The sequence below is a fragment of the Pantherophis guttatus genome, chromosome 9 (genome assembly GCF_059756535.1).
Source record: "Pantherophis guttatus breed Tessera chromosome 9, ASM5975653v1, whole genome shotgun sequence".
NCBI classification, from domain to species: Eukaryota; Metazoa; Chordata; class Lepidosauria; order Squamata; family Colubridae; genus Pantherophis; species Pantherophis guttatus.
The window spans coordinates 1,602,501-1,627,810 of record NC_142071.1 but is presented as its reverse complement, the minus strand read 5'-3'; the positions used below and the strand labels follow the sequence as shown (position 1 = coordinate 1,627,810).

At 45.0% G+C, this 25,310-nt stretch overlaps 2 protein-coding genes across 4 annotated transcripts in view; both read right to left on the bottom strand.

Annotated features, from left to right (window-relative positions):
- The window catches only part of KCNIP3 (potassium voltage-gated channel interacting protein 3), a 68,104-nt gene extending 55,184 nt beyond the window's left edge, over positions 1–12,920 (bottom strand). Inside the window, exons 1-3 of one of the 2 annotated variants that reach the window (XM_087875784.1) lie at positions 12,780–12,902; positions 11,168–11,381; positions 7,737–7,902 (exon numbers count right to left, since the gene is read on the bottom strand). In XM_087875784.1, the coding sequence (XP_087731910.1) occupies positions 7,737–7,902; positions 11,168–11,299 (298 nt within the window). In that variant the 5' untranslated portion in view covers positions 11,300–11,381; positions 12,780–12,902. Of the gene's footprint in view, positions 1–7,736; positions 7,903–11,167; positions 11,382–12,779 lie in introns of both variants that reach the window. The other variant, XM_087875785.1, reaches the window with a different exon arrangement.
- Positions 12,921–17,871: 4,951 nt separating this feature from the next.
- The window catches only part of PROM2 (prominin 2), a 37,009-nt gene continuing 29,570 nt past the window's right edge, over positions 17,872–25,310 (bottom strand). Inside the window, exons 20-24 of one of the 2 annotated variants that reach the window (XM_087875783.1) lie at positions 23,986–24,054; positions 23,762–23,851; positions 22,922–23,028; positions 20,181–20,276; positions 17,872–20,057 (exon numbers count right to left, since the gene is read on the bottom strand). In XM_087875783.1, the coding sequence (XP_087731909.1) occupies positions 20,213–20,276; positions 22,922–23,028; positions 23,762–23,851; positions 23,986–24,054 (330 nt within the window). In that variant the 3' untranslated portion in view covers positions 17,872–20,057; positions 20,181–20,212. Of the gene's footprint in view, positions 20,277–22,921; positions 23,029–23,761; positions 23,852–23,985; positions 24,055–25,310 lie in introns of both variants that reach the window. The other variant, XM_087875782.1, reaches the window with a different exon arrangement.

The window sequence follows — 25,310 nt, the reverse complement described above, 5'->3', positions numbered from 1 at the left end:
CAAATGGGTGTGGAACTTCTGCAAGGACTACGTTGTAGACAGGTGGCGTCGTATCCCTCCCCCACTGTCGAGAGAGGCCTATTCCATGTTCATATAGATGGTTTCTTTGACCCTTCTTTCAAGCCAATAGTCCTCTCTGTCCAAAATATGGACGTTGTTGTCTTCAGAAGAGTGGCCTTTGCCTTTCTAATGCAGATGGACTGCTGAATCGTCTCCTGGTGAGTTTGTTCTCCTTTGTTGTGCCATGCGTTTGTGAAGTGGTTGTTTTGTTTCTCCAACATACAGATCTGCACATAGACATTGGAGTAACTGAGCTACCTGATTCCATCTCTTGTCACATGGATGGGGGGAGGTGTAATTTTTCTAGCCAGCTCCTTCGAAATTAAAACACAGTCCAGAAATGAAAGCATCCAAGCCATCTTTCTACCAAGATGTTGATTCCCTACGGATCCTCTGGTACTGAGTAACGGGATCAGTGTTTCTTTAGGAACAAGGTGACTTTCTCAGCTGCGTTAGGCACATAGTTGTGCTGCCATAGCTGTTGCAAAAATAGCCCTGAAGGAATAGCACATGTGCCCTGAAAGAAAACAGCCGTATCAGTAGCAGCCAATGCACAGAGGCCAATAGGAGATGCTTTTGGAACGTAGAATCCTAGCACTGGAAGAGACCTTGGGAGGTCATGTAGTCCAACTCTCTGCACAAGGCCAATGACCAATGTAGAGAAAAGTCAAGTCTTACTCTTAGGCAAGAAAAACCAAAAGTACATATCTAGACTGGGTGAAACCAGACTTAAGAGCACTAAATGTGAGAGGGATCTTGGAGTCTTAGTGGACAACCAGCTAAATATGAGCCAACAGCCAAAAAAGCTGACGCAATCCTAAATTGCATTAACAGATGGATACTATCAAGATCAAGGGAGGTACTAATACCACTCTATAAAGCCTTAATAAGACAACACCTAGAATCCTGCATCCAGTTTTGGTCACTACATTATTAAAAAGATGTTGGGACTCTAGAAAGAGTGCAAAGAAGAGCAACAAAGACGATTAGGGGACTGGAGGATAAATCATACGATGAACAGTTGCAGGAACTGGGCATGGCTGGTCTAGTGAAGAGAAGGACCAGGGGAGACAGGATAGCAATCTTCCAATATTTGAGGGGCTGCCACAGAGAGGAAGGGGCCAAGCTATTTTCCAAGGCACCTGAAGGCCAGACAAGGAATAATGGATGGAAACAACAAGGAGAGATTCAACCTGGAAATAAGGAGGAATTTCCTGACAGTGAGAACAATCAACCCATGGAACGGAAGTTGCCTTCAGAAGTTGTGGGAGCTTCATCACTGGAGGCTTTCAAGAAGAGATTGGACTGCCCTCTGTCAGAAATGGGGTAGGGTCTGCTTGGGCGGGGGGTTGGACTAGATGACCTCCAAGGTCCCTTCCAACTGTGTTAATCTGTATAATCTGTAAAATTTACTTATACCCATCCCGGTCAAATGGTTGCCCAGTCTACACTACATGAGGTCCAAAGGATATTGGCTCTTTTTCTCCTTGGCAGAAAATGGCTATAAGTCAAAGGGTTGCGAGTCAAAAGAACTGTGATGGGTAGCCTTATCTAACCTGATACCCTCTGTTACCGTGAATCTTTCTAACTGGGTTACAATCAGCCACCCAGAGGCGAGGAAAGACATTTGCATATTCTCTGGGCGGCCTCCGTGCTGGTATCCCCGGCCGTGCCTTGGAGGCACAATTTGCATACCCAGATTAACCCTGGCAATAATTCATTTGCCCCATTGATTTTTCCATCACGTTGATTCCCTCCACATGAACTGGGTTCACCACTCTGTCTCGGCTGAATAGATGGCCGTGAACTCAGCACTTTCCACGGCTGGCGGCCCACAACTGTGGAGCTTGCAAGCGGCCACTTTCGGAGAAACCTTATGAAACACGGAGCGGGCTCCTTCGGCTGACCTCCTGGATCAGGTGGCCATGACAAGGAAGGACCTGGAATTGAACAAGTGGTTGGGTTCATATATAAAAGTGAGCGAATGTGCATCACAAGCTCGAACTGTAATGAAGGCTTCAATTGGCTAGGTTTACGCTGTAGAACAGGGGTCTCTAACCTTGGCAACTTTAAGACTGGTGGACTTCAACTTCCCAGCTTTGCTGGCTGAGGAATTCTTGGAGTTGAAGTCTACAAGTCTTAAAAGTTGCCAAGGTTGGAGAGCCCTGCTGTAGAAGACATTGTTGTGGCTCCGTTGCCTGAGCCTGGGCTATCGACAGATGCAGACTCTGAGAGTGAGGGAGAGGAGTTGGCAAGGCCTCCCTCTCCAGGACCCTCCTCTCTGGCAATGCCTCCAGAGGACACCGAAGGCCAAGAGATAGGCCCAGAGCCAAGCACGTCCCCGCAGCCACAGGTGGACACTGACGAAGGAGATAAGTGCTGGCTGGACCCTCGGCAGAGGCGCAGGGAGAAGCGTGCGCAGCAGAGGGGAAGGCGTGCCAGAGATTAGCTGAGTCACTGGACCACACCCCACAGGGTAGAAATGTGGGTGTGGTGGCCGGTTCAGTTTGTGACGAGCAAAAACTAGAAATAATCCATGATCTCTGCATTACTGGACTTCTGCCTGCCTTGTCAGACTGCATTTGGACTACTCCTTGTATTGCTGAAACTTTGCCTGCTTTATCGGAATGCTTGCAGTCTAATCTTTGTTTTGTGTGAGTAAAGTCTGAATTGGCAGCTAGCCACTGGGTTGCTGCCAGCTTTATCTTCAAGGATTTTGTCGTGTGGCTTATTAACTCCGGGCCGTCTGTGGGGGTGCGTGTGTGGGACGGGGACAGAACAGACATATAGTCGTCCTTTTGCTTTAGCTGCTCTTGCCTTCTGGCAGCTCTAGGAACAGGCTCCTCCTGTTCCTCTGCCTCTCTGCTGTCAGCCTCTGGAGGCTCCGGAGTCCGCACATCACTCCCCGATGGCCCTGGCCCCATCTCTGCCTCCGACGCAGAGCCCTCCTCCAGGCCTTCCCCAGCCTCCAGGACTGGCCCATGTTCTTCCTCAGCCTCCTCGCTGTCCGACTCCACTGCCAGCTCCTCAGGCTGCTGGCGGACCAAAACAGCCACCTTCCTGCACTTGGGAAAGTAGGAGGTGGGATTCAGGAGAGTGATTGTAGTTAGACATGGTAGCATTCTTCTCTTCGGTCAACGTCACGGTGCTCCTGCATCTGGAGGAGGAGCGGTTGCAGTGGTAGCTCAAGTTGGGACGGATGATGATTGGGCCATGTGATGGACTGATGGGTGCAGGAGTTGGATTTGGGGTTTTGATTTACTGAGGGGAAACCCGGGACTCTCAGATTCGGGTTTTTCCAGCTGTGCCACTATACCAACTCTAATAAACGGAAGTTTTGAGATAATGCTTGCCTCGGAGTTTTTGATTGGAGTTGGGTTGTTCTGGAACGCTGAGTCTCCCTTGACTTCCAATCTTCTCTTGAACCGCAGCCTGGAAATCATCTGGCATTTCTGCTTTTTGAGCTCCCATTTCTGAACTTCTGCATCAGCCTGGGCATGACTTAACAGGGGGGGAAAAGCCCCCCCCCAAAACCCCATTCAGCTGGGTACACCAAGTTGCACTCAGTGTTCAGGTGGCTTCCTTTTGACCTTCAGGATGAATGAGCTCCTGTAGCATCTTTCCTCCTTTGCTATGCCCAAGTGCAGGGATTCTCAACCTGTAGTCCGCAGACCCCGGGTGGAGGTACGATGCCTTCATAGAGGAGCCTTGAAGGAATGTTATGATTTAAATCTTGAGTTAAGTCTTGGCCACAAAAGGTATTTAAAGGGGGGGGGGTCGGTGGTGAAGGAAAACCACCCCTCTGCTGTGTTTTGGGGAGTTTTCTGTTGTGTTTCCTTGCTTGGTTCACAGCAAGAATAACACTTTGTGCCATTGTGAAGCCTCGCCGGGATCTCAACAGAGTCGGAGAGAAGATAACCTGCCGGGCTGCCCAGTTTTGGAGGCAGGGAGTAAACCTCACGGAAGCACCTGCCACTCATCCACCCAACAGCCCAGGAGTCATTCCTTTGCTAATTCCTGTTTAGCACCAACTCAGCACTGCAAAAGGCGCAATAGATGCGGTTAATTTACAACTTGTCATTCTAGCGACGTTGCTTTCATTTGATATCCGACAATGTTCTCAAGGCAGCTGGCCAAGAAATATGACATCCACTCTACACTGGGTGCCCAAACAAAAATATTCCATTTATCTCTCCAGCTGACAAGGGTATCAGTTTTAAGAAAAGAAGAAAAAAAAAACCCTCCCAGGTGCAGGAAGAAGCATTCCTACCGGTAGCTGTTTCTTTCTCTTCTCCTGGAGAATGGCCAGCCTGGAATTCCAATGTCAAGTTCCCCAAGAATTAAAGAGGCGCTCGAGATGAAAAGGAATGGAGACTGAATTCAAGGGCCAGTTAGGAAAGCAAGGAATGAAAATGAAATTGGACAGATGAACATCTCTCTCTCTCTCTCTCCCAATTTATCTATCTATCTATCTATCTATCTATCTATCTATCTATCTATCATCTACCATCTCTCTATCTTATCTCTCTCAGAGAGAGATATCTATCTATCTATCCATTCATCCATCCATCCATCCATCCATCCATCTCTCTCTCTCTATCTCTCTATCTACCTATCATCTATCTCTCCATCCATGCATCCATGCATCCATCTCTCTCTCTCTATCATCTCTCTATCATCTCTCTATCTCTCTATCTATCTCTCTATCTCTCCATCCATCCATCCATCTCTCTGTATCTCTATCTCTATCTCTATCTATCTATCTACCTATCATCTATCTCTCCATCCATGCATCCATCCATCTCTCTCTTTCTCTCTCTATCATCTATCTATCTATCTATCATCATCTATCTATCTATCTATCTATCTCTCCATCCATCCATTTATCTCTCTCTATCATTTATCTATCTTTCCATCCATCCATCTCTCTCTCTTTCTCTTTATTATCTATCTATCTATCTATCTATCTATCTATCTATCTATCTATCTATCTATCTATCATCATCATCATCATCATCTATCTATCTCTCCATCCATCCATTTCTCTCTCTCTATCATTTATCTATCTTTCCATCCATCCATCTCTCTATCTATCTATCTATCTATCTATCTATCTATCTATCTATTATTTATATCTATCTATCTCTAAATAAATTCATGTTTCTTAACCGCCCATGTCTTCAGAGAGGGGCTCTGTTATAGAGAAAAACTGTGGGGACCTCTTGTAAAACATGACTTTAACTTTAAAAGATAGAAGTACAAGTATAGAAGGCTGAGCACTGCTCATTGTAAACACTAGCAATAGTAACAGCAACAGGACTTAGACTAATATCTCACCCCACGCAGGGCTTCACAGCACTCTCTAAGCGGTTTACAAATTTCAGGATATTGTCCCCAACAATCTGGGTCTTCATTTTACTGACCCTAACAGGGTGAAACGCTGAGTCAACTTTGAGCCAGTCAGGATCGAACTTCCAGGCTGTGGAGCAGAATTTGCCTGCAATACTGCCTTCTAACCACATGCCCCATCAGAGCCTGTAGAATGAGGGCCTCTCTCGGATAAGCCATGATCCCCAGCAAAGCTGAACCATCTCCTTTAAGCACTTGTCTCTCTATGCCCCATATATATCATATATTTTGCAATACGATGTCCTGGCATTGGCACATATTTTTCTACCACCCTGCATGAGCTTTTGACTGTCTCGCTCTCATTAGACCATCAATCGGGGTCAATAGTGTGAAACCAATCACAGTTGGGAGTTGGCTTGTCCACCTAACCGCTGACGGACCCCTCGGGGGAGGCCGAATATTTGAATCCTAGGCAGAAATGGATCCCCAATGGGAGACCCCCAGTTTTCTCGTTCAGCTGCTGAACGAGATGAAACGATAGAGCGGTTTCTCCTACTGGTCCATTCCTCCTCTGACACCCCACTCCCACTCCCACTCCACACAGACCCCTCTTTGCTTCTAATTTAAATGTAGGTCTGGGTTGGACTATATGACCTCCAAGGTCCCTTCCAACTCTGTTACTGTTTGTTTGCAGACAAACTGAAAGGGGGATTCATCAGGGCGCCCAAATCCGAGCGGCAAAACCCATAAGATGATCCATAAGAGACGAGTGGGAGATGAGTGACCTAGTTTGTGACGCAGGTGGATCTCGTCTCTTTTTTAATGACGAGCATCAAAGACCCCCCCAGATTTTCAGCCGAGAACGGCAGAACATCCAAAAAAGGAGGAAAGCTGCGGCTAAATTTAGCCGTGTTAAACTGCAGCAGCAAAAATGTGGCAGCCCCCTCCTACACGAGATGGGCAGGCTTTGCATTCCCGGATGAAATTTTATGAGCTTCCCGAACCAATAAAACGCCCTTAACTTTTTGCCAAGGAATACGAAAACGGTACCGTAGTTCTCCGGGCCATAAATTAAGGTCAGACTTTTGCCACTAGAGGGAGCCAGTCTTCCAATAATAATTTTCAAGGTTTTTAATCTTTCCATTCATCCAAAAACTTAAAATTAAATTAAATTAAAAATTAAAATTGCTTTCCTGGGTATCCAATCCGGCAAGGGAACTCCTGAGTTTCCTTTCTCCTCTCATGCCCTGAACCAGGGGTGCTATTCAACAGGTTCTGACAGGTTCTGGAGAACCGGTAGCGGAAATTTTGAGTAGTTCAAATACCACCTCTGGCTGGCCCCAGAGTAGGGTGGGAATGGAGATTTTGCAGCATCCTTCCCCCAGGAGTGGGGAGGGAATGGGGATTTTGCAGTATCCTTCTCCCAGGAGTGGGGAGGGAATGGGGATTTTGCAGTATCCTTCTCCCAGGAGTAGGGAGGGAATGGGGATTTTGCAGTATCCGTCCCCCAGGAGTGGGGAGGGAATGGAGATTTTGCAATATCCTTCCCCCAGGAGTGGGGAGGGAATGGGGATTTTGCAATATCCTTCCCCCAGGATTGGGGAGGGAATGGGGATTTTGCAGTCTCCTTCCTTAGATCCTTGCAGATCTAAGTACCCCGCAAGCCGGATCCGGCCCACGGGCCTTGAGTTTGACACCACCGCCATAAACAAAGCATGATCTAGGCCTCGCTCATCAGGGAATTCTGGGAATTGAAGTCCGCACTTCTTCAGGTTGCCACGGTTGAGACACCCTGTTGCAAAAGCCAGAATGCCCTCACTATCATCATCCAAGTTCAACGGGTGTGCGTTCCAATGGCCATAAAAGTTTGAACAACACACAACCGCTAAAAGTCCAACTTGGGTTGAGGAGTTCCAACAAGAAACAAAACTGGTTGTTGTGCAGTGCCTCCTAGTGGCCAGCAGTGGACACAACTTCTGAAATACAAAGTTCGAGAACGTCCTCAAGATTTCCAGCAGGAGACCTCTAAGAAACCAAGGGATACAATTTGTAACATTTAGGAAAATCCCGAGATGGTCAAAAATATGAAGTTTTACGTCCCATTCAGACAAATAATGCAGTTCCGAGGATCAGCCCCATCCTTCGTAACTAGGTTCTCTTTTCCGAACACCCTAGAACTTGCGTTGCTCTTAAAAACACAACCGCCAGCAAAGAAAAGACAGGGAAACTCGTTGCTTCCATTCTAGAATCCGTGACTTACAACACTCTCTACCGCGTGATGGCCTTAACCTGTGGAACTCCCTGCCCCATGATGCCTCACGACTCACCTGACCCCTGCGGGGCAGTGCTGGACAGGATCCATTTCACCAAGCAACATTTCATCAACGCTTTGCGTGTGAACCGCGGCTTCTGCCATTTCACGTTCTCCTTCTTCCCGGGAGGGGTTTGCCCTGGGTCACCCAGGAGGCTGCCATCCGTTTCCTTGTTCTCATCCTAAGAAGGAGCAGAGAGGAGATCAGAGGCCGCCATTCCCCGTTTTGCAGACAAGAAACAATGAATGGAAACTCATCAAGGAGAGAAGCAACCTGGAATTAAGGAAAAACTTCTTAACAGTGAGGACAATTATTATTATTATTATTATTATTATTATTATTATTATTATTATTATTATTATTATTTATTCAATTTATATACCGCCCTTCTCCTATTGGACTCAGGGCAGTGCACAGCCAAGGATAAAAAACATACCAATACAAAATTTAAAATCAATTAAAATTAACCAGTGGAACAGCTTGCCACCAGAAGTTCTGGGTGCTTCATCACTAGGGGTTTTTAAGAAGAGACTGGACAGTCACTGAAATGGTATAGGATCTCCTGCCTAAGCAGGGGTTGGACTAGAAGACCTCCAAGGTCCCTTCCACCTCTGTTATTCTCTTCTGTTCTAACTGCATGGTCTGTTTTGAGCCTGTTTTCCATTGTTTTCCTGCCCAATTCCTCCTGCAAAAACCATTTCAGGCAGAGGAATGATGTCCATCCAGGAAGCCTGATTGTCAAATTGTATAATCTGAAACCTCGAATTGTATAACCAATGGTATAAGTCAGTTTGTTCCAAATATGTATCCCGGTTCATTATTTTTTTCCCCTCTTTTATTTGCTTCATCTTGGCTCTTGCAGTTCTAAGTTTAGTTGCTCTTCCCATTTTCATATCCTCCAGCATTTGACAGAAGAGAAGAAAAAAGGTACAGTTATTTTAGGAGATGCAAACAAAAGAGTCCTAAATTTGATCTTTGATGTAGGAAGCTAAGTTGAAGCAAAGCGAGCGAGCTGAACACGGTGCCACTGTTATTAACTTCATTTCCCGACTGGCTGCGGAAAAACATGCATATTATTCACATTTGGAGGCTGAATGTTGCCTTGCCTGAAATATATGGAGCAATTGCGATTGAGACAATACTAGCTGACATTATTTGAGAATTATGCAGCAAAACCATCTTCGTTTTTGGAAAAAATGGCGTGTCAAGAAAAAAAAAAAGAGAGAGAGAAATTGAAGTCCTGAGAAATGTCAGTCTCAAAATGTAGTACACTGTGTAGGTGGAATCTAGTGAAATACAGCAGATGTGAAGTTTCTTGGTAGCTGAGAAGAAGCAAAAGATACAGATACAGATTAACAGAGTTGGAAGGGACCTTGGAGGTCATCTAGTCCAACCCCCACCCAAGCAGGAGATCCTCCACCATTTCTGACCGATTATCATGATTATCTTGCTCCCTGGAGAAGACTCTAATGCTGAGAAAAGTGGAAGGCAGAAGAATGAAGAAGACATCACTACAGTCCAAATTTGAAAGGACTGATCATCCTAGAGTTAGGTCTAGGCGTCCTTCAAGAATCACCACCAACATGATAGCATATCATCCCTTGAATCTAAGTAGCATGGATTGGTAGTTGGGTGGTTGGTCCAAGCTCCGAGCTTGGCAATTTGGTTGCAAACGTTTCATCATCATTCGAGGAGACATCCTCAGTGTGCTTCGAAGCGCACCGACAGTGTCTCCTTGAAAGGCGACAAAACATTTGCAATCAAACTGTCAATCTCGGAGCTCAGACCTACAACCCAACATATCATCAATCAATCAATCTGAATACCTAACTCCATTGAGAAGCCTCTAATGTTGGGAAAGTTGGAAGGAAAGAGAAGTAGAGGACAACTAGCAGCATCAACCAAGAAGGACTCAGTTACAGGGGTGATTGGGGTACCACTGGGAGACCTGATGGACCATCATGGAGAAAACCTACGTGATCAAAAATAACTTGAAGGCACATATTGTAATCAGGAGGCTGGAGGTGAAAACATATGAAGAATGGTTGCAGGAATTGTTTGGTCTAGTGAAAAGAAGGACTAGGAGCGACATGATAGCAGTCTTCCAGTATTTGAGGGGGTCAAAGAAGAGGGGGTCAAATTATTCTCCAAAGCACCCGAGAGCAGAACAAGAAGCAATGGATGGAAACTAAACAAGGAGAGAAGCAACCATGAATTAAGAAGAAACTTCCTAACAATGAGGACAATTAACAATGAGAATATTTCCTGGTATTTCCAATTAATGTTCCACGCCCAACATTTATAGAGAACACCAAATTACAGAGGGCTGGTGGAGATATGGAACAGTATCCAAGGGGCTACCACAAAGAGGAAGGGGTCAACCATCTGAAGGCAGGACAAGACGCAACGGGTGGAAACTAATCAAGGAGGGAAGCAACCTAGAACTAAGGAGAAATTTCCTGATGGTTAGAACAACTAACCAGTGGAACAGAAGTTGTGGGTGCTCCATTACTGGAGATTTTAAAGAAGAGACTGGACACCTAGTTGTCTGAGATAATATAGGGTCTTTTGCTCGAGCAGTGTGGTGGCTCTGTTACCTGAGCCTGTGTCATCGGCAGGAGAGGACTCCGAGAGTGAAGGAGAGGAGTTGGCAAGGCCTTCCTCTCCAGGACCCTCCTCTCTGGCAATGCCTTCGATGCCCGCCGAAGGGCAAGAGATAGGGCCGGGGCCAAGCACGTCCACGCAGCCACAGGTGGACAGTAATGAGGGAGATGAGTCTTGGCTGGATCCTCGGCAGCGTCGCAGAGATAAGCGCGTGCAACAGAAGAAGAGGCATGCCAGAGATTAAGCTGAGTCAGTGGACCACACCCCACAGGGTATAAAAGGGGGTGAGGTGGCCATTCAGACTCTGTGATGGACAAAACTAACTACTATCAAGTCACATTGCATCTTTGGAAACAACATTATCGACCTTGGATTTATTTTACGAACTGGACAATTCTTGAACTGTGTGTATTTTGTTTATTGAGTAAAGTTCTTGGCACGCAGCTACTGGGTTGCTGCCACGCCTCTTATCGGAAGAATTGGTTGTCTGCCAGTTTATTTAACCCCCTGCTGTCTGTTTGTGTGCGTGTGTGAGACGGGGACAGAACAAGCAGGGGGGTTGGACTAGAAGACCTCCAAGGTCCCTCCCAGCTCTACCTTGATTGATTTGAAATCAAGTCCTTTGATCAGCGTGCTGCGGGAAAATCGCTGCTTTTTAATGTGCTTTAAAACTGTACTGAATTTTAAACGAAAGCGGATTTTTGATCAGTAATGATTGCAATAGTCCTAAACAGCTGCCTCTCGGCATCCTTTACCCACGAGGTACTTAAGCAGATCAGAGCATCTGTCTGTGCACAAGATATTAAGAGGGTGGGGAGTGGGAATATCACAATCCTAGTTACCTTTTTGATAATTAGCTTAGCTTGTTGCCCAAACTCGTTCTGTTTGGCTAGCTGATGGTTCGTTAACCAGCGCAAACAAGCTGTGTGAATGCGAGGCCCCCCCTGTTGTTTTCTGGGGCTTCCTCGGTGCATTTAGTGGGAATATTGTGCAACTTATTTTAGCTCCCTTCTCTGTCCTGAGAGCTCTCTTCCTATTAAGGAGCCGGCTTGATTACTGCAATAAAAAAAGAAAGGAAAAAAAAAGAGACACTTGGAAACGATGGAAAACCCCAACTCAGCCCGAGAGGGAAGGGAGAGGAAGAATTCACGCTGCGCCCCACTTCCAGAGCTGAAGCCCCCCCACACACACACAAATCAAACACAAAAGTGTTTGCAAAGGGGGCAATGCTGTGGACCTAAACCAGGGACATCACAGGCCCCAACTGGAGTTTTTTGACTCCCTCTCCCCTAATTTAGATCTCAGCTCTAAAGGCTTCAGCAGGACAAGGATACAAAAAGTGGCCCTTTTGGGGGGGGCCCAAATGACAAGCATGGAAGTTCTAATATGCTGAAGACATACAGAAAGATGGGCAGCCCCAGGGGTGAAATCCAGCAGGTTCTGACGAACCGGTAGCGGAAATTTTGAGCAGTTCGGAGAACCGGCAAATATCACCACTGGCTGGCCCCAGAGTGGGGTGGGAATGGAGATTTTGCAATATCCTTCCCCCAGGAGTGGGGAGGAAATGGGGATTTTGCAGTATCCTTCCCCTGCCACCACCCCCACCAAGCCACACTCACAGAACCAGTAGTAAAAAAAATTTGGATTTCACCACTGGGCAGCCCCCCAATTCTCCCTCCTCGGCCTCTGATGTCCCAAAGGGGACATCAGAGGCAACTGGACTTTCTGGTTTTTCTTTGAAGAGGTTTCACTTCTCCCTCAAGGAGCTTCTTCAGCTCTGACTTCTTCAGCTCCGTTCCCCGCCATCATCCAGTCAGAGCTGGAGAAGCTTCTTGAAGGAGAAGCGAAATGACTTCAAAGAAAAATCAAAAGTCCAGTTGCCTTTTGGGGGGGGGAAAAGCACTTTTGGGACAACCTGGATGGCTGGAGAATCTCCATAGACATTGGTCCCACCGATGCCATCCTGTGCCACCCTGGAAAGCTGACTTTTTAAAAAGCCTCCCCACTGTTTCCCACCCCCCATCCCCACGCGCGCCTCTGCCCACCTCCCACCCCACTCTCTTAGCAGCTGGCCAAATCCTTCCCCAGGATTTATTCAGCCCTCCAGTCCAGCCAGATGAACTGCAGCTGGATACCCCCCTGGCCGAGACTCCCCCCTGCCCCGCCTTAGCCTCCAAGGGCCCGATCCCGTCTCTCAGGGGGAGCATTTGGGAGAAAAGGCACCGGGGGTGGGGTGGGGGGAGAATGGAGGGAGAGAGCCCAAGGGGGGTGGGTTGGCTTCCAACAAGGAAAAGCTGCGCCTCTGAGGACTCCCCGACCCATGGGGCACTGCTGCAGCCAGGGGAACGCGTGGGACCTTCCTGCAGACCCCCCCCCAAAAAAGAGGAGGGGGCGCGGGAGGGGGGCTTTCTCGGCGTTGCCATTGCACCTTCAAGGGCAATGAAGAAATCTTACCAGATCTCCAAACATCTGCTGTGGGGACCCCACGGACAAATTCCACGGAAATGAAACGATTCCTTCTTTCCTTCCTTCCTTCCTTCCTTCCTTCCTTCCTTCCTTCCTTCCTTCCTTCCTTCTTCCTTCCTTCCTTCCTTCCTTCCTTCTTTCTTTTCTTCCTTCCTTCCTTCCTTCCTTCTTTCTTTCTTTCTTTTCTTTCTTTCTTTCTTTCTTTCTTCCTTCTTTCTTTCTTCCAATCCAAGACTCCTTGGTGCCCACCAAGCTCTCCCCTCCGGCAGCTGCTCCCCTGGGCCCGCGTGGGCAGCGTGGAAAGAGAGCCGGGAGTGGAGCTACCAAGGCGCCGCCGCCGCTGCTTTATGTCCTCGGCGGAGCATCCTCGCTCAAAAAGAAAGGGGGGAAAAAAAATTTGTCCCCGTGCCAAGTTTACCTTTGAACTGGGGTTTCTTCTCTCTGCCAGGCAGCGTGCCAGCCTCCGGGCGCTGTTTCCCTAGCAACCGTGCCCACGGCGCGTGTTTCCCCCCCATCCCACGCCTCCCTCTCCCTCCCACTTTGATCTTCCCTTTTTTTCCCGAAACCATCATCCCGCAGCCCCCAGACCCATCCTCCCCAGCGCTCCCCGTGCATGGGCTGAGCTGGGACAGGTCACTGCAGGCGGGTGCACGCGTGGGGGGGGGGTCCCCCCACTTCCACGCCCGCCTCGCGGCTGCGTCGCCTTGACAGGTGAGCTCCTGCCCAGGTAAGAAGGAGGAAGAAGCCAGATGTGGATGGAAGCAAACCAGGTTTGGCTTGGCAGGTCTCGGCACGCGTGATAGCCTGCCGGGCGTCACGCGTGTCCGGCAAGCAGCCACGAAAGCAGCTTTCTCGGCGTTTTGGCGAGGGAGGTTTGTCCACCCGAGGCAGAGATAAACAGCTGAGGTTGGATTCACACGACCTATAGAACCCAAATGGGTGAAACACCCTTGCTGGATAAGACAGGATTTGTTCTGTCCAAATCACGCTGGGAGAGTTTAGGCAACGCCAATTAACTTGGGAGGAAATCTGTTTACTCGCAGCATCCTAGAGGTGAAAGGCACCTTAGAGGGCATCTAAACCGGCCCCTTGCTTAGTGCAGGATTCAGTACAGCATTTCTGACAGATTAACAGTTGGAAGGGACCTAGGAGGTCATCTAGTCCAACCCCCGCCAAGCAGGAGACCCTACACCATTTCTGACAGGTGGTAGTCCAATCTCTTCTCGAAAGCCTCCAGGGATGAAGCTCCCACAACTTCTAAAGGCAACTTCTCTTCCGTGGGTTGATTGTTCTCACTGTCAGGAAATTTCTCCTTATTTCCAGGTTGAATCTCTCCTTGATCAGTTTCCATCCATTGTTCCTTGTCTGCCCTTCAGAAAATAGCTTGACCCCCTTCCTCCTCTCTGTGGCAGCCCCTCAAATATTGGAAGATGCTCTCCTGTCTCCCCTGGTCCTTCTCTTCACTAGACTAGCCATGCCCAGTTCCTGCAACCGTTCATCGTGTGTTTTAATCTCCAGTCCCCTCATCATCCCGGTTGCTCTTCTCTGCACTTTCTAGATTTTCATCCAGTCTCTGCTCATCAATCTTTAGGAGTTGTTTATTTATTTCTTCTGTACCTGCCGCTTGCTTGACAAGTTTTTTTCCAGAAATGGTTTGCCATTACCTCTTTCCTGGGGCTGAGAGAAACAGACTGGCCCAAGGCCACACAGCTGGCTTCGTGCCTGAAGGAGGACTAGAACTCACTTCCTTTCTAGCCTGGTGTCTTTACTATACCCAGCTATCTCTCCTTTAGAAATCTAAACAGGATCATATCAGGTGTGGGGACGGAGGGCAGAGGGAGAGAGGCAGGTAATCCACCTTCCCCATTTAGCAGAATCAGATCCAAGTTGATAGAAAGTATTAATCATAATTTATTTACAGTCCGAGACCGAATACGAGGGAAAAAAACCCGCCAACAATACAATGCAATTGTCACTTTTTTCCAGTGTCGTTGTATCTTTGAACAGACACTAAACAAATGGTTGCAAGTTGAGAAACTTTAGCTGTATGAACAAAAGCATTTATTTATTTTTTTTGCTTTCTGTGGGACGTTTATAGGCCTCCTGGTTGTTGCTGGTTGTTGCCTTGATGTGGCAACCCTATTTGGGCCAAAGTAAAGAGTGACTCACTGTATGTGCAACGTACAAAGATATTAAATAAATCTCCAGGGATCATCCAGATAGGAGAGGCTATTGTGCTGCAAAAGGGATGGGAAGGGAGCCTTCGATTCTGTCAATTATCAAACATTTTTATTAGGTTATAAAGTATTATAAAATACAAAAGTAAATAAAAGAGCAGTGAGAGGAGAGAGGAAGGGGGAGAGAGAAGCAAGGAAGGGGAGGGAAAAGAAAAGAAAAGAAAAAGAAGCATTGACCTCCAACTCTCTCTGTTGCAGTAGAATAAGGCATTGGCATCAAATTTTAAATATCTTTTAGTATTTTATATATTCAATTTTAAATTGGTTTTAAAAGTTTGGGGTTTTAAATTTGTTGGGGCCAAAATTATTTAATTTGATTTTATTCTATTTTTAAATTTTGTATGTATGTGTTTTTATTGTTTGGCTGTGCACCGTCCTGAGTCCTTCGGGAGTAGGGCGGTATAGAAATCTAATAAAATAAATAAATAAATAATAAATAAATCACAGCCTTTTTGTTCTTCTATAAAAACAAGTCAATTCTATAAAGATCGATCAATCTAATCTGTAAAACCCAAAGTCAAAATTACATTCTTTTCCACCATCGAGCACGAAGTTCAGAAGCGGTTTCCACGTGGAAACGAAAGTCATTTGCGAACCGGTAGGGAAGGTAAGTGAATTTCACCCCTGGAGCAGTATACTGTTTGAGCAGGGGGTTGGACTAGAAGATCTCAAGGTCCCTTCCAACTCTGTTATTCTGTTCCTTGGGGCCTTATACAAGCTGGCCGCTGGGCAATGCAAATTAACCTAATAAAGTCATCCGTGACCTTCATGCCAGACAAAGGCATGAAACACGAGAGGCAGAACGGAGCGCCAGGTAAGGACGGATCCTGCAAAGCTTGAGCGGATCTTTTGTGGTGCAGTTTCTTGCCGATATCCAAGGCACCACTGCGACAAACAAGACCAACTTTGTCCTTTGAGAAACAATGCAAAAACCTCTCTCTTCTGCCTTGCCCTTTCTAGAACAAATCTTTTACTTTGGGGTTTTTTTTAAACGTTTCCTCCGAGAGAAGGAGCAACCTTTTTTTTCTTTCTCTCCAAAAGCAGCTGGATTTTTTTATTTTTTATTTTCTTGCTCCACTCTGGGACATTGTCTCCGGAATTTGTGGGTGCTCTAACATCATCTTCTTTTAATGACCTCTTAATCCCTTGCAGGGTGGAGTCTGGGCAACTGAATGGAGTGTTTACTGGCCGGATGCCTTTCCTGTCACCAATGCGGAGTTTTGTTCAGCAGATATATTTCTCACTGTGCCCAGAGAGAGAAATATCTGCCTCTACCTAGGATCGAACTCACAGCCTCCTGATTGTAAGGCGAGAACTCCACCTCTAGGCCGCCGCACCATTCATGTGGATGCTGTATCACTGGAGCTTTTTATTATTTATTTATTTATTTATTTATTTATTTATTTGTTTATTTGTTTATTTATTTATTTATTTATTTATTTATTTATTTATTTATTTATTTATTTATTTATTTATTTATTTATTAGTTTGATTTATATGCTGCCCTTCTCCGGAGACTCAGGGCGGCTTACAATGCTTTTAAGCAATAGCCTTCATACTTTTGTATATACCTGCTTAGTAGGGCTTTTGGCCCCCCCCAAGCGGTGTTCTTTTTTATACAAAGTCAGCTTATTGCCCCCACAAACCGGGTCCTCATTTTACCTACCTCGGAAGGATGGAAGGCTGAGTCAACCTTGAGCCCGGTGAGATTTGAACTCGCACTAATTGCAGGCAGCTGGCAGCTAAATACTACTTTAACAGTAGTTTAGTCCACTGCACCATCAGGTTCCTTTTTTAAAGAAGAGACTGGACAGCCATCTATCTAAAATGATACAGGGTCTCCTCTCCTACAGGGGTTGGAGTAAAGACCCCCCCCCAAAGTCCCGTCCAACTCTTTTATTTAGTATTCTGTAAATAAATAGATCTATTTCTAAGCAGGAAACGGCATCCCACCATCTTCTGGATACAATTGGACTGTGGAATTTAAAATCCGAGAACACGTTGTTGGCATTTTAACTAACACAGCTGCCAAGATGTATAAAAATATTCAAATAGCAGAAGCAAACACAGCCTTCGACTACAAACTGTCAGATTTTATTTTCTAACAGTGTCCTCAGGGCGGGTACAAATATAGACGATGCCCAAGGCTGGCGTTTAGCTTAGTAGACGCTACGGTTTCCTTCCTTTTTAATTAAAAGAAAATCTTTGGGGGGGGGGAAACTAATGAGGCAGAGAAGGGATAATTGGGGGATTGGATCGATGTTGCAATGAGACCACATGATGTGCACACGATGTCCCTTGCAGGAACCCCCAGCATGTATCATGGCATACGCCAAGGTGCATGTTAGCGTGGTTTTTTTTCTTGTGGGTGCAATTTATTACACGTACTTTAGAGAAGCAGCCCCCTCTCATCTCCATCGATGCCCCAACCCGTGATCAGTTTTCCCCCTGTATCGGTATTTGACGAGGTCTCTGTTGCTTAGCTGCATATTGTAGGAAGTCCACAACCCCCAAGATAATGGCATATTTGGGGGAATATTAAAAGAGGCAGAATATTATATTTCCCCAAAGGAGAAATGGAGAGAAAAATCTTAACCAAGGCAGAAAGCAGCCTCCAGCAGATGCCTGAAGTCTTTAGAGATGGAGATTTTGGTGCCCATTAAGAAATCCAGGCCAAATCTATTCACAAACAAAACATCTTCAGCTCCAGTTTGATGGGAATTAAGAAGGACAGGACCTGGTTTTTAGGACATAATAGGATTAACCCACCACCACTTCACAGAAAGCACAAATAATCGATCTAACAAAACAAAACAAAACAAAAAACTCTGCAAGACATAAAAAGAGACAACATAAGGATGGCACTGCCTCCTCTCTTGTTTATTTTGGTTCTTGAAATTCTGAGTAGGGACGCGCGAGACAAGATGAAAGGATTGTGGCAGTGAAGATCTAAAAATAAACTTAGAAGTTAAGGGCTTTTGCAGATAACTTGCTGATGGTTTTGGAAGAGTCTTCCAAGGGAATTAGAACACAAAAGAGGAAAAGCAAAAGAATTCGCTGCGGTGGCAGGTTTCAAGATCAACAGACACGAAGATGAAAATTGAAGATCAAACAGAACTGATGAATAAAACAGATTGAAAACAAAAACTGTAAGGAAAATGTTGGGTGCTACCAGTGGTGAAATCCTGCTGGTTCTGTCCGGCTCGCGCGAACCGGTAGCGGTGGCACGTGGCTCAGCGAACTGGTAGCGGCAGCAGTATGAGGCTCCACCCACGCACCCGGACGTCGTTACTTTCTGGTTTTGACCAGGAAGTAACCTGTTTTTGACCCTCTGCGCATTTGTGTATGCACAAAGCGTCAAAAATCAGATGGCGCATGCACTTCCGAACCGGTAGGGAAGCAAAAAGAAAATGCACCAGTACAGAATAGGCGGTTACCTGTTTCAGCAGCAGTAACTGTGAGAGCTTACAGATTAACACAGTTGGAAGGGACCTTGTAGGTCATCTAGTCCAACCCACCGCCCAAGTAGGAGACTCTACATCATTTCTGACAGATGGCAGTCCAGTCTCTTCTCAATAGTTTCCAGTGGTGAAGCACAACTTCCGAAGGCAACTTCTGTTCCATGGGTTGATGGTTCTCACTGTCAGATATCTAGATTCTAGATCTAGAAATCCATAATAAACACATGCCAGTTGCCAAGTGTTCCAAATTTTGATCATGTGACCAGGGGGATGCTGCAATGATCACGTGAAAAATGACCACAAGTCCCTTTTTTCAGTGGCATGAACGATCATTAAACAAATGGTTATAAGTCAAGGACTAACTATAGTTCATGGTTTTCTGCAGGGACATTTAGCCATCATTGTCAAGAGACACCTGCTGTGGTCTCAATCCATTTAGAAGCTCAGGGGAAGCTCTAAGGACAGTCAAAGGAGCTCATTTTGGCTTATCTCGTGTTTTTTTTAATTTTTGCAAACATAGCCAGCTCTTTTCCCCCCATGTCCTGCCTCCAGTTTGATATATATTTCTTCAAATATATGTTTATTTGTCTTGCAACGTTGCTTAACATACATTGTCTTTGCAAATTATTTTCCACATTGCAATGAGCCTTAATATGATCACGTCTGTATAATACATCGCGTCTATAATATACAGACTTTCCTCAATTCACTTTTAAAATATATGTTTGAGACACCGCATCGCAACATTTGGAGGGCTGCAAATTTTAAACGTCGGTTCTGTTTTCAATGTGGGTGCCAGTCTGGGAATATAAAGTTATGTGTTTGCGGAAGTTGGCAAACGGGCCATTTTCGACCTCTGAAGGGCCTCCAACTTTTTTTACAACTTTTGGGGCCATTCAAACTTCAAACTCAACCTGTGTTTGGAGGCTCGTTAACCAGAAGATGCCAAGTATAAGGAGAAAGGGGGGTGGTAAAAGGGAAAAAAGTGAGATATTATAAAAATGTACGCAAATGATGAAACAAAAATAAATAATAATGGAATAAGAAATTGAAATGAGAATAAAGATAATTAGCAAATCGAGGCTGCTCGAATACCACTTTAGATTGAACTGAAAAGGGGAACAACAGGAGAGAGGGGAAGGAGTAGAGAGAGAGGAAGGGAGAAGAGAGGAGAGGAGAAAGAAGAAAGGGAAAAGGAGAGGAATAAAAGGGAGGGGAAAGAGGAGCAGAGGAGAAGGTTAGAAGGAGAGAAGAAGAGAGGAGTGGGGGAAGAGAAAGAGAAGTAGGAAAGAGGAGAGGAAGAACGAAGGAAGTAGGAGGAAAAAGAGGAAGGAAGAGAAGGGGAGGAGAAGAAGAAAAATTGGAGTAAAGTAAAGTAAAGGGTAAAAGTAAAAAATGAAAAATGAAAGTTAAAAGATAAGATGAATGAAAAACGATGGATAAATGACTGTACATGTAAATGTGTTTATGAGAAATAAAAATAAAAAACTTTAAAAAAAAACCCCAGAAACTCTTTTATTTATAATTTCAGCAAGGGTCATGGGGAGTTGGACTTCGGCAACCGTCTCCTGGAAAAACAGGAGACAACACACTGACAATTCTGCAGTTCTGGAAGGAGGATGGGGGTTTTTTTGGGGGGAAAGACCAAGCCGAGAGCACTTCCTGGAAGGAGCGGCCGTCGGTCCCCTCACCTGGTCATCCTGAAGGGGAGGTCAGGGAGGTCTTACAGCCGCAGAGACGTAACCCGTGGGATGTGGAAGGGAAACGTTTCATCTGATCCAGTAGAGCTAGACGCAGCAGAAGAGAAAGCAAGTTCTATTATTTTCTTAGGAGACGGGGAATGTCCGCACGCTGCGGTCAAAAAAGTCAAAATTGTGGCCAACAAGCGCATCATCGTGCGTGGCGCATGGATGTTATCGTACCCATCAAAGGTGCACAGAGCTTCCGTCGCAGCATTGTGGCTGCCCCCTTGGCTTTTTTGACTGTGTTCTATAGACCAGGGGTCTCCAACGTTGGCAACGTTAAGCCTGGAGGACTTCAACTCCCAGAATTCCCCAGCCAGCTGACCGCTGGGGAACAGCTGGCTGGGGAATTCTGGGAGTTGAAGTCCTCCAGGCTTAACGTTGCCAACGTTGGAGACCTCTGGTCTATAGACCCCATTGAGCAAGATGTCACTCAAGGCTTTTAGAATGACTGGGGTATTCATTCATTTGTTCGTTCTATCGTTCGTTCTATTGTTCGTTCTATCGTTTGTTCGTTCATTCGTTCATTCATTCATTCATTTGTTATTCGTTCATTCGTTTGTTCGTTTGTTCGTTTGTTCGTTTGTTCGTTTGTTCGTTTGTTCGTTTGTTCGTTTGTTCATTTGTTCGTTCGTTCGTTCATTCGTTATTCATTCATTCATTCATTCATTCATTCATTTGTTCGTTCATTCACTCATTTGTTATTCGTTCATTTGTTCATTCGTTCATTCATTCATTTGTTCGTTCATTCATTCATTTGTTCGTTCATTCATTCATTTGTTCGTTCATTCACTCATTTGTTATTCGTTCATTTGTTCATTTGTTCATTCGTTCATTCATTCATCGTTCGTTCATTCATTCATTCATTCATTCAATCATTCATTCATTCGTTCATTTGTTCGTTCATTCGTTCATTCGTTCATTAGTTATTCATTCATTCGTTCATTCGTTCATTCGTTCATTCGTTCATTCGTTCATTCGTTCATTCGTTCATTCGTTCATTCGTTCGTTCGTTCGTTCGTTCGTTCGCTCGCTCGTTCGTTCATTCATTCAACTGATGTGCTGCCTGTCTCCTTGATAAGGTGAGCCTGGGTGCTTTCTTTATTCATTACTTTGATTTATATCGCCTCCCATCTCAACTGCAAGGCTCTGGATGGCTTCCAGAAATAAAAAAAAATGAAACTACTCAAAACTAATACAGTACAGCAAGACAGTGACTAAAGGGGGGGGGAAACTCAATTTTTTCCCCCAGACTCTGGAACTTGATAGCTCAAAAAATAAACAATGGCAAGTTTTCTCTGTCCTGAAGTTCGATGGGCATCTAGCCCGATAATAAGAGGTGACTTGTTAGTTGGAAGGGACCTTGGAGGTCATCTAGTCCAACCTCTGAGGAGACTTGATTTGGTGCCCCCTTCTGCCCTCCAAAGATGACCGAGAAAAATCCTGGAGTGTCCTCAACCTTCTCAATTTTTTTTTTGAGTGGATGAAATTTTGCAAGGGAGAAAGTTAAGGCATTTTGGCAGCCGTCCTTGAAAGCAATGAAGCCCTGCTGAGCTATTCAGATCACTGTATGTAGGCTAGATCTAGGCTTGATTTTTTTAAAAAAAAAATAAATAAAAATATCTACATCTTTCATTGCTGCAGCTTTTGTGTTTTTTTCCCCCCATTGTACGTTCTTCCCTGATCAGTTGATGCTGAGCTAGGAATGAAGGATGGTCTAGAAATAGAGTCCGTATTAGTAGTAATAGTAATAATAATAATATCTGCAAGAAATAGCATTTGTCTGAGAGCAAGAACTGATGGGACCACAAAATAGTAGAAAATGAACAAGTGCCCTGGGAGTTTAGAATTCAAACGGAGAGGCACCTGCCACATAACGCTCCAAATTTAACAATTGTTGATAAGAGAGCCAAAAAAAAAATGTTTGGATAATGGATGTGGCTGGAGACAACAGAATAGAAGAAAAAGAACTAGAAAAAAAATCATAAAATACAAAGACCTGTAAATAGAATTAGAACAACGGTGGTAAAAGAAAACAGAAGTAGTACCAATAACGAGAGGCGCTCCAATTGAACCCCTTCGGCATTGACAAATTCATCATCTGTCAATTGCAAAAGGCAGCTTTATGGAACAGCTTACATCCTACAACAATACCGTACCTTTAACCCCATTGAACACCTACATCTGTCTCTCCCAGGTCCTTGGCATTCGGCAGGTGAATTAAAAAATGCCAAATCCAGTCTAGACTGCGAGACAAACCATCACAACAGCAACAACGTTCTTGAAGATCCATCTCATCCCCGGCACCCTTTTTTTTGAACTATTGCCATCTGGCAGACAGGACAGGACAATAAAAACAAGGACAAATAAGCTGAAAAACAGCTTTTATCCCAGAGCAGTAACTACGTTGAATTCTACTGTATAGTGCAATATTAATGCAATATCAGGGGTTTTCAATTCAATTGTATAGAATTTGAAGGATGTATGTTTTTGTTTTATTGTTGTTGTTAATAATAATAATAATAATAATAATAATAATAATAATAATAATAATAATAGTTTTCTTATGTATGATGTCCACTGAAGATGGCATTTAATTTCGCTGTGCGAGGTGCAACGACAATAAAGTAAACTTAAACTGTAATGCGAAGAACCATCCACATCCCACCTTTCGCAGTAATGTCACTTACATTAATTTGTGCCGAATTGGACGAAAATGCTTCATCATCTTGAGGGCGAGAAACATACCAGGCAGCAGGAAGAAGGCACAACCGCCCAGGCTGAACCAAAAGGCATTCTGGAGGAAAGGAAAGGAAAGGCATACATCACCAAAGGAAAAGGATATGGGTGGGGCGAGGGGAGGGACTATTTCCCCTGGCACTGAGGGAAAATCCTCTAACTGTGGTATATAATCTGTGTCCTCCAAAGACTTCTTTAAAGGGGTCTTCAGAGGTCCCCAAAGTCATGGTAGGGGCCACGACATCACTGTCTGTTCTGCAACCCAACAAGACAGACACCGACTTCAGAGGATCATTACAAGTGCAGAAAAAACCATGGCTACCAACCTGCCTTCCATGGAGGACCTGTCTACTGCACGAGTCAAAAAGAGGGCTGGGAAAATATCTACAGACCCCTCGCATCCTGGACATAAATTGTTTCAACTCCTACCCTCAAAACGACGCTATGGAGCACTGCACACCAGAACAACTAGATGCAAGAACAGTTTTTTCCTGAACGCCATCACTCTGCTAAACAAATAATTCCCTCAACACTATCAAACTATTCACTAAGTCTGCACTATTATTAATCTTCTCTTCCTTCCTAGTACCCATCTCCTCCCACTTATGACTGTATGACTGTAATTTTGTTGCCGGTATCCTTAAGATTTATATTGACTGTTTCTTAATATGAGTTTGGATGTGCTGCGTTCTTTGGGGTCCATAGCTGGGGCAGAACAGTAAGTTGAGGACTACCTGGAGTGGGCCAGGAAAGAAGGCTGAAGGCTTTAGTTAGACGGCAGAAAGATTTACCCAAGGATCCATGATGCGATTGCACAAGATCACGCGACCATTGTCCAGAGCGGTGGAAAAGGGCTGGCAGGAAGCCACATCCTCAGTCAGCTGGAACAAAACAAAGGGATATTCTTTGTGATTGTGATTGTCGGTGATTTGCACACCAATTTTGCTCAGAATCTGGAGCCACTGTGTCCCACGAAGGCCCCCTGGCCCCACAGAATTGGGAAGCCAATTCTCACCGTAGTCTTCATCCAGTTCAGGTACTGGGAGATGAATCCCAACTCTTTCCTTACAAAGCAGTCCAACTCCTGGAGGAAAAAGGAGAACTGAGTTAAAAGCAGGTTTTGTAAAAGGATTTGTCAGAGAAGCCCATTTTCTCCTGCGATTTCTCCCCCCGCTTGATAAAACGTCATCTAAACCAAGGACAATCTCCATCAACAAATTATATGCAAATGTTTTTTTTTCTGCAGATTCTATCCAGATAATCTATTATCTAGGGTTGCATGAATAGCTACTGTATATTTTAGATCTGGTTCATCCGTCTCCTTTTATAGGACTGCAGTGCCCAGTTCAAGGTTTGGACAACAAAGGCAGCAAGATCCAGCAGGCAAATTTGAGATCTGGGTGATCCAACTTCTAATCAAGTGTCCAGTTAATCAATTCATGAATTTAGAACATCTGGGGGGGGGAATCATACAGTGCCCTGAATTTTCCAACAGGAGGCATCAACTGGGCAGGTCAAGAAAGATCCTTATTTCTTCAATCAAACTTTTGTTTTATTTCCAAAGTTAAGATACAGAATCCAAAAAAGAAAGAAGGACAAAAAATAGACAACAAAACAATACAAAGCCAGAAAAATGTGTCATAAAATTGAAGTAACAAAAATATACAGGGAAAATTCTTATTTGTAAAGTTCTGTTTTCTCTACAATTGTTTAGAGGTCACTCTGTTGTCCTTCATCCTTTCCCACAAAACTCCTCTTCTGAAACAAGAAATTCAAGGAAGGTGGGGCTGGAGAGAGCAAAGCAGGGCGGAGATGCAAAGAGGAAAGGGGGAAGGAGTGGCATTCGTGAACACCCTGGGAAAGTGGCAGGTCAAAATGTCTACGGAGATTCTCAATCATTCAGGTCATAGTTGTCCCAAGCTTCTTGGATGAGACGAGAAACGTCTTCAAAGAAAAAAACAACAAGGAAGTCCAGTTGCCTCTTAAAAAAGCACCTTTGGCAGGTCAAAAGACTTGCATTTCTTTTACCACGTCAATTTAGAAACAGAAATGGCAAAGAATCATAGAATCAAGGGGCTGGAAGGCACCTCGGAGGTCTTCTAGTCCAACCCCCTGCTTCAGCAGGAGATCCCATACCATAGTAGACAAATGGTTGTCCAATCTTTTCTTGAAGACCTCCAGCGATGGAGCATTCACAAAACTCTAGAAAGCAAGCTTATTCCATTCGTTAATTGTTCTCACTGCTTCCCCAAAATTCCTATAGTGTCCATTCCCTCAACCATCTCATCCCAGGGGTGAAATCCAGCAGGTTCTGGAGAACCAGTAGCGGAAATTTTGAGC